The 9,606-nt window shown below is 34.8% G+C and overlaps 1 protein-coding gene across 1 annotated transcript; it reads right to left on the reverse strand.

Annotated features, from left to right (window-relative positions):
* Positions 1 to 2,580: 2,580 nt before the first annotated feature.
* On the reverse strand, positions 2,581 to 8,540 carry LOC141693052 (kinesin-like protein KIN-5D). The gene is made up of 22 exons (XM_074498042.1): positions 8,346 to 8,540; positions 8,127 to 8,256; positions 7,864 to 8,022; positions 7,174 to 7,647; positions 6,874 to 6,971; positions 6,626 to 6,782; positions 6,447 to 6,516; positions 6,189 to 6,265; positions 6,026 to 6,079; positions 5,858 to 5,938; positions 5,632 to 5,743; positions 5,351 to 5,437; positions 5,070 to 5,245; positions 4,828 to 4,989; positions 4,632 to 4,739; positions 4,356 to 4,514; positions 4,187 to 4,270; positions 3,868 to 4,073; positions 3,642 to 3,743; positions 3,446 to 3,555; positions 3,190 to 3,344; positions 2,581 to 3,050 (listed from the first exon to the last, which is right to left on the reverse strand). Exons 1-22 carry the CDS (start codon positions 8,501 to 8,503, stop codon positions 2,835 to 2,837), a joined length of 3,135 nt encoding a protein of 1,044 aa, XP_074354143.1. The 5' UTR covers positions 8,504 to 8,540; the 3' UTR covers positions 2,581 to 2,834.
* Between the last annotated feature and the right edge of the window lie 1,066 nt (positions 8,541 to 9,606).

Below are 9,606 nucleotides of genomic sequence, written 5' to 3' on the forward strand. Positions count from 1 at the left end.
TTTCAAGTTGTGTCACTTTCTGCTTTAGTTCAGGAACCAAAGGGTCAGGAGCACTGTCTCTTTTGACATTTTCTGAAACAACTGAGGTTGTCTCTTTCTTCAATGCTTCCAGACATACATCCTTCATTTCAATCTCATTCTTGAGATATTGATTTTCCTGAGTAAGCTTTGAAACCTTTTCAAGCAAAGATTTGTTTTCTGCAGCCAAGGCTTCATCCTTTATAGGATCGTCCATTTTACTAAGAACTTCATTTAATGCTTGTTTTAAATAAGCATTCTTTTCTTTTAGCTTCTTAATCTGTACCTGCAAATTCACCATAGATGAAGATATATTTGAATTATATTTTATATTATGTACCTTATCGTTATCACTGGAGCTATCCTCGAGTCCAACAAAGCAGAGTTGAGCAACTTCATCATCTAAATCGATCTCAACATCAGACTCATCATCACTCCAAGTGATCAATGCTTTCTTTTTGTTCTTCAGCTTGTAGCAATCCTTTTTGAATGCCTTTTATTTCCACATTCAAAGCATGTATCCTTGCTTTGTTTTGATTTATTCTCCTTGCTAGTATTAGATTTGAAGTCCTTCTTTGGAAACTGTGACTTCATAGGTCATTTAGAGGCATTCCGTTTGGCAAGAAATTTATGGAACTTCTTGGTCAGAAGAGCAATTTCCTCGTCAGAATCATCAGGAGACTCATCAGCTTCGGCATTGAGTGCAAGAGTCTTTTTACGAGGAGCTTCATCTTCTTCATCATATCTGCGTAGCTGATTTTTGAACTCTTCCAATTCACCGAAGAGTGTTAAAGTGTCCATAGTCGAAAGAAGTGTTGAATCCTGCAGAATGGTAACCTTTGGAGCAAACTTCTTTGGCATTGCCCTGAGGATTTTTCTATTGATCTCAGATTGAGGAATGATCCTTTTCCAATAGTGAGATATAATTTATCAAAGTTAGGAATCTTCCTTAAGCATCCTGCACATTTTCATCTCTTTCCAACCTGAAACCTTCATAATCACTCATTAGCATACTTAATTTGACTTCACGTACCTTAGAAATGCCTTCGTGGATGATTTTGATCATATCCCAGATCTGTTTTGCAGTAGTACATGCTGATACTTTTCGTAACTCGGTAGCTATCATGTCATTAAAAAGTGAGTTCATAACTTTAGAATTGGAGTTCATTGCATTCACTTTTTCAGGAGAGAGAACCTTGAAGGATTTGGGCTTCCCATCTTTCATTGGAATTGTAAAGCCATTTTCTACAACATCCCACTCGAATGCATCACGCTGGAGAAAGATTTTCTTCCGAAATTTCCAATCATTGTAGTTTTCAGCACCTTGGAGCAGTGGTGGATAATTATTTGAATACCTATCGGGTTGAGCCATGGATCGCTAGCAAAATGAACACTAAAAAGAGAATTAAATGCACCTGCTCTGATAACAGTTGAAATTCAAAGGCCCAAACGATATAAACAATTATCTAATTGATATGGCGAATGGGACAATCTCTTATGTAAATGGGACATACCCTTTACGAATGAGACAGACAATGAGACAGTTTCAATTACTCTGCAGAAAATAAATTACTGAAATAAAAATGTAGTAATAAAGAAATTTAATAATGCAGAACACCAAGAGTTTTCACTTGGTTCGACCCCTACACCTAATCTATGGCCTGCATCCAAGTCCCCATGCCAACTAGGATAGAGAATGTATTATATCAAGTTTAATAAAAGAACTTACAATCTTTTCCTTAATTACAAATATAGCACTTGAAAGAAACCCTTTCCCAAGCTAACCTTACTACTTAACCAACTGCTATTTCTGAGCCTTCTAGCTACCTTACTATACTTTGAAATCAAGTTTTGCCACAACCTGACACAAAGTTGATATGAATATATGAGTACAAGAATAAATAAATTAATTACAACTCAAACTATATCTTGTTCAACTGGATTTGTATTTCGAGTATAATGAACAAAAAAGTGTTTCAGATGAAGAGATATAGACGTTAAATTTATAGACAAAGTCTAACAGATTTTGTTTCAAACAAAAGACAAGATAACTGATAAATATGGAACGGTTTTGTTTGAAGTAATTTGAATAAGTTCTGAAAATAATCTGTTAGAGTATTTGAAAATGGATAAACTTAGTTAAAGATAATTATTTAAAAGATTCAAACTAAATTTAAGATAAGTGTTACGAGAGAAGTGGTTTAAATCCGTTCAAATTAAGATGTACATTAAACCTTAAATATTTAACATAAGATTTGTCGGAGAAGAGGTTTAAATCCAGTTAAACTAAAATGTATATTAAACCTTAAATCTTATCCGCTAGAATGTCTCTGGAAACCGCAATCTTGTTTCTTGAATCATTCTGTTGAATTATTCTCATTCTGCTATCATCAGAAAATTTGCAAACTAACAAATAGAGGTGCTAGTACAAACTAACAACTTAGAATATAGTTTAACCTTCCAACTATTATTCACAAATCTAAATAAAAATGCCGAAAAATAACAGTTTACCAATCGAATTCAAATCGATACTCAATAAGTATACATGACGTGAAGTGTCAGTAAAATTTTCCTATTTTACCTTTTATTAAGTTTGTAGATAGAAAAAAAATGATGAGTGTCGACTGTGTCTTAATATTTAATCCATGCTATTCTGGACTCTTTTTTTTTTTTGCTAAATTATTCTGGACTCTTTAAAGAACACTACTTGTGTAGTGTAGCTATTGTATAGTTCTATAGATGTATTCTTCCTGTAAAGTAATGTATGTAATGTTTCTTACATCTACCTACAGTCCTCTAACGTTCCGCCACAAACGTTAATTTGTAGCAGTAAGAGGATATGTGGAGTCTAAGGATTTGATTGCAGCAGTAGCAGCAGCCTCCGGGTTCCGATTTGGTTGTTTAATTGAATAATCAGCTCCTCTGAAAATATTTAGAAGCTCTTCAAATGCAGGAGTCCTGAGCTCTTGTATGGATGCCATGCTAGGAAGATTATATGTTTTAACTGTTGTCGGACAAGAATGATTTTCCGCCTGGTGATTAGAAATTGAGAGTATACACATAAATAAATCATCAGTAACGACAGATATAAGAAATTATAAAAATTTAGAAGTTATCGATCTGAATCAAAGAAAACGAGAGTTATGATAAAGCATTTTCTGATGCACTTACCACCATGTATTCATTTACTAGGCACTTCTCTGAAATTTCTCTAATCTCAACAATTTTTTGAGAATGTGCACTTTTCATGTCTGTCAAATCCTCTTGACAGGGATCTGTAAGGGAATTAATATTCTGACATGCTTTATGATCAAGGCCCAGTAAATCTGAAGAAAAGTCGGTTCTCAGTACATAACTTAAATATTAGTTACTAATTAGTTTGGCATTAACACCATGTGTGAAGGATCATCCTTAATCTGTAACTTACACTCAATGTAAGAAAGGGAATTGTTGTTGGCAGTATCAGCTTCCTCAAGTGTGGAAAGTGCAACCGTGGAGAGATGAGCATACAATTTTTGATTGGATTCCTTGCCAACTCTAAGAAATCACATTGCGGATTAATAACTTAAAAATTACAATAGCTACGTTTACTAGAAGCAAACAATTGAAAAATATCTGCTTACTTGATGATGGAATCAATGGAGTCGACATTGCTTCTTTGCTGGCGGAGGAGGGATTCATATGCCTGGTTCCATCGTTCTGAAACTGTTTTTGCCTTCTTCATGCTGCAGATAAATCCGCAATAAGTCAGATAACAGATAATAACGAGAATACTTGCTAAATATAGAAATGCGGATAGTAAAGAATTAGATATAATAATGGTAATTGTATGGTTAATTTTCCTTGTACCATAACATAAAGCCATTATCCATCTTATCCTTCGCAATATTCATTGTGGCAGTATCTTCGAGATATTGTCTCTCAGTTTTACTTGTATAACTTGTACATTCTTCTTGTGCAGAACATGTGCAACTTTGGATGTTTGACATTTCCTCTTGAAGCTTGCTTGTTCTACTAGTGGAACTGTCCCGAAGGTCATCTGCTGCTGTTTGTACCTGAATTAAAAGATAATTACTTGCTTCATGGAAATAAAGATAAAATTTAACTCATACAGATCGCAGTGCAGAGGTGAGCAACAAAGCCACTGACAAAAAGGGGTGCAAAGTACCAATTTCTTTTTCCTAGCATTTGAACTTGCTAAAAGCTCTGCAACCATGTTTAATAGTTGCCTTTCTTCACAATCAGCATACTCCTAAATGAAAGGAAAATGTAGAATATTAAAAGAGTCTATGAAGGCTCTAAAGCATAAGGAAAAAAGTTTCCTACTGAACACATACCTCGTAGTTCTTCTTAAGAGCAAATAACTTCTGATCATCAATTTTTTGTTCTTCTTCGACAATTAGAGTTAATTTAGAGATGTATGTGCTAAGCATTTTGCAGAAATTCAATATAGTTCTCGAAACTGTTTGAGTTGTCTGGTACGTTTTGGCATGATGCTGAGAAGAGAGGAGCAATATGCGAAAGAAGTTATAGGTATCAAGTATTACTCCAGACTGGAAAAATAGCTAAACGTCTCAAAGTTAATGTATGAGAACTGAACTCTAGTCGCAAACCTCATGTTGTTGCTCTAAATATGATGCAATAGTTTGCTCTTGACTAGTGAGGCTACTCTGGAAATCATTGAGCACTGCATTGGCCTCTGATGAGACCTCTTTAATTAGCTGTAAAACAAAAAGATGCGCAGTGGAGAGTCAGCCATGATGAGGAACAAGTAGAAGAAGGTTCATTTAGACGAAAAGTGTTGCTCACATCTTCAAAAGTTGAAGACTGTTTTGAAGATTCTGAGCTTATATTGTTGAAGGTTAATTGGGAAGATCCATCAAGTTCACCAGCTAAATTCGATAATGACTTAATACCAGATCCATATATGTCTTTTAGCTTTCTAAGTTGTACGCGCAGCTCTTCAGTTGCCTATCCATATGTCAGGACGATTACTAATTATTTTCCAGTGAAAGCTATGAGAGTCACAATTTTGATTCCAAATTTTTTACCTTATCCTTATCTGAGACAAAATAATCTGCATTTATTTCAATATCTTTCAATTGCTTTTGTTGCTTTTTAACGGATACTTCAACAACACTGTGTAAAATCTCAAGCTGCTGAGCTAACTGAGTATGGAAGCTTTGGATTAGAGCTTTATTTCCATTTTCCATATTGTCCTTCCTTTCTGTTGAAAAGACATGAAAAGATAAATCAGGCTCAGGGCCTCAATTAATGCCTTTATATATATAGCTTGATAAAATCATTATTTAGTAGAAAGCTAAAAATCAACCAATTTGCGCAAACAATCTGGATAGCTCGGATGATGCAGTCTCCAGATCAGCTCGAAGCTCAAATGCTCGTTCAGTAAGAGCTTTTTCTGAGAAAGAATAACAATCATCGCCGAGTCACTTAACCACTTGTCTTAAATAGATAGAAAAACAAGAAGATGAACTCAGAAGAAGAGAAAATTCAAGCAGAAGAAAAAGAATCTGAAGTTGAGCTGAGATTCTTAACTTAAAAGTTTCGACCAGCTCAATAAAGTTCTAATGGAATATAAGGCAATTTACGCACCAGAACTAAGGACATTATATATCAAGTAATCCTTCTCTTTAACTGTATCATTGGCTTGTCTGCAACTTTTTTCGAGATCAAAGAAAGCATGTTTACTTTCCTCAAGTTGTCTCTGTAGTAAAAAACATGAACATGAGCAGCTTTAGATAGCTTTGTCTGTGGTAATGATAGAATCTCATCCAACAAAAAATCTGAGATTTTAATTGTGATTTTGATGATTGGATACCTGAACCCTCTCAAGATTATCTTTCAAGTTGTCTGTTAACTGTTGTTGATAAATGTAGAGTTCTTGAAGCTCTATTAGTTGCTGCTCAGAAAGTTATTTGGTTCTCAGCACTCTTGAACAGACTAGAAGATTTTAAAGCTGCGATGACTACAAGAAGATGGCACATACCTTGTCTTTAAACTCTAAATTAAGCTCCATGCGCTCTAATTTCTCAGCCATTTCCTGCGTAGAATTACTTTTAGAATGCAAAGTCCAATTTTTCAAAATGTTGTAATATTGTTTGCTAATGAAACAAGAGCAGTATAATCTACTTATGAGGCTTCTTATGAACCTTCTTGGCAGCTTCTTCACTCTGATAACAATCATGCGGGATATAGATTCCATTTTTCTCCCTTGTAACATGTAATTCTGACAAGAAGCAAAAGCAAAAAAAAGTGAAAAAAAAACAACCAAAAAGACGGTTTTATGACAAGATGTGAGATGAGTTGTAAGCATACCTGATGAGAAACTAAAACAAAATAAAAAAATTAAAAAAGGCCATCAGTTATATGATTCTTTAAGAACATAATCTTTAAAGTTGTCAAGGTACCTTGTTTAAGACGGTCTATCTTTGTGTACAGATCTTTGATCATTGCTGATTTAATCACCTTTTGATTAACCTACAAATAGCATTTGCAACTTTAATATTAGCAATTCAGAAGAATAAAACCATTAAATATTAGATAATAACACTTAAAATACTGTATAACAAAGAAGGACGACACTAACCTCTGGCCGATTTTTGATGTTTTTAGCACGGTGTGCGTAATCAAGACTACAGAGTGTCTCGTCCAGACAGTTTATAGATGGTGAAACTGTGGCAATTATGCATGTCTTAGTTTTTCCTCCTAAGGAATCTCTCAGCAACCTAGTTAATTTGCTGTCCCTGAAATTTCATATAGTATAGGTTTTGTCAAATCGCTTTAAGCATTATTTATATGCTGCATACTTGGTCATATGCAAAATAGGGTTTGAACCTGTATGGAACATGTCCCGAGTTCTCAACTAGTGCATTGATAACCCGACCAAGTGTAAGGAGACTCTTGTTGATTTCGCCAGCTTCCCTTGCTCGTCCCTGTATTTATAATGAAAAGAAAGCATACATTAGTCAACTTATATCAATATCCCAACAGGTTAAAAAATTAGATAGCAGATGAACTGTCATCATATGAGGAGTCTGCCATTAAATACAATGGTCATTGGTCAAGTATTTACTGGCAGAAACCACATATCAGGGAGAGGATAGTTCTATATCTTGGTATTTAAAAGTTTTATACCTCTTTTGCTCCAGAGCGGAGTATATTCTCAGAACCAGCAAGATCAACGAGATTTAGTTTTCCACATTTGATAAGCTCAACTCCTTCTGAACTACATTCCTTGATATGAATTGTGACAGTAAATAAAGAGTGAGAGCGGTTACTTTGTTTGTTAACATCTGTCTCTGCAATACACTTTTTTGCGGTCCCTTTCTCCAATATATTAAATATTTCATCTGCAGTGTATACTACCTCCTCTTCAAGGCCTTTAACAAACACAGCCCCTTTGCCATGTTCCATAAGAGCTACTGGCTTCTTTATTCTGCCATCAGAGCACTTCAGTCCCTCATCTGGTGCAAGAAGATCTGTTACCTCCTCATTGTAGAGCTCTATAAACGACACTTTTATGTTGTAGTCAGCCTTCTGAGCTTCAAGGATGTCAAAAACTTGCTGTACAGCTCTCGGAATGACCCCTGCATCCATATGTATTCCTCCCTTCTACACATAAAGGAGCAAATTAAGACCTAATGACTGACACAGACATAAAACTGACTTTTTAAACCAGAGCTCACGTACTACATTGAGTTACCAGCGGTCTTACAGTACTACATTGAGTTACCAACCGTCTTAAAGGTTCTAGTAGAGTGGCTTAACTAGATCATCTATCTTTAACAAACACATATTATTATTTCATTCCAGAAACAAGCATACCCCATCTTTTCTTCCTTCACCTTGCATCGTGTAAGTCTTTCCGGTTCCAGTCTGACCATATGCAAAGATAGTGCAATTATAGCCCTCTAGAGCTTCATTAACTATAGGAGCAACAACTTGATCATACAAGTCTTTTTGTTTGCAATTTGAATCAAATACCTAGACAAACAATATATAAACAAAATACTTTATCAATCATATGTACCCGATTGAAGATAACTAATCATGCCTAGTTAAGAAAGGACACTTATAAAATGTTAGACCTTGTCAAACACAAATGTCTTATTAATCTGTTTGGTTCCAGTGTTTTGGAATACCGTGACATCTCTTTTAAGTTCATTACAGGAAACAGCCACCGGCGTCTTTGCCTTCATCTCCTCATTGCTCAAGGGCCTAGACATGAATGCATGCATTCACCCATTGTCAGCAGACACACAAAGAAACGTGATTAAAACTGAAGCATCTATGGTCTAACAACTCACCTGCAACGCAACACAACCTGCACATTAACTCCGTCTTTTTCATGCTTAAAACTCAAGTTTCCCTTGCTTGATCGTAAATCTCTGGTTGGCTTATCACTTGACCGTGAAGTCTGAGACGAAGAGGAACTTGCATTCACCCTCTTCCGTGAAGTCGACATTGTAGAATCCTGATTCTCAATCTGCTACCTGACCCTATTTAGATATCACTGGAATGACATAGTCCAAATGTAGATTACAGAAATGTATAAAACATAAATAAGAAAACACTGTCATAAAAAATCAGGAATCTTCCAATTCCATGACAATGGAACCATTGTAGTTACAGCCGAGTAAAGAAGATTGGATAGCTAGTAAAACAGGGGAGGATCAACATGAAGAGAAAGAAGACAGTGAAAAGAAGCTAAAAAAACTCATCTGGGTTAAAAGAGCCGGCCTGTTGTTGCATTGTAGTTTATGAAGATTAAAAAAACAGTGCATATGCAACAGCAATATGAGAGAGAAGGATTCAAGAACGAGAGAGAGAGAGTAAATAATTATGGCGTTACTTACTAGTCGAAAAATTAAAAGCCATCTTTTACGTTATTTCAGAGATTATAAATACTATAACATACATCCGAAAATTCAAGAAATTAAATACTAACCGGTGACAAACATTGATATCCCTCATTTCCGAGATAAGTTTTTCTTTTAAGTACAGACCTTCTGATTAATTTTCGTAATTCGATTTTAATACGAGCCATTGATCACGTACAAATTTATTTCTGAGGATAAAGTGCAAAAATAATAGCAATCTGAATAAAAATGGCCCAATTAAACGGGGAAAGCAGATACGAAGAAAACACGGGAGTGAAGTTGTAAGAAGAAACAAACGGGCAGTGTTGTATTGTGTCCTTGCTCCTCTGCCTATCTTATTTGTGCCGTCTTTGTTTTCATAACTCTTCATCTCTTGTGAGCTTGACTATAAGTATAACACGAGTTAATTGTATAGTGCACCTATTTATTTTGAAATATTATCAGTTTAATCCTACTTATTTCAATAATTATACTTTATATCATTTAGGTGCTATTTTTATTTTTGACGTTACCATTAAATCACTTAGGGATAAAGAAGTAATTTAACGATATTTTATTGTATTTTTTACTGTTAAAGTTCTACCCAATTTATATCTGAACCGTTGATTTTTTTTTTTCATTTCTGACCTTCAACTAATTTTTTTTACATTTTTTCAAAAATTTAAGAATTTAAGAATATTTGAAATAA

This window comes from Apium graveolens, chromosome 10, assembly GCF_009905375.1.
Source record: "Apium graveolens cultivar Ventura chromosome 10, ASM990537v1, whole genome shotgun sequence".
Lineage (NCBI taxonomy): Eukaryota > Viridiplantae > Streptophyta > Magnoliopsida > Apiales > Apiaceae > Apium > Apium graveolens.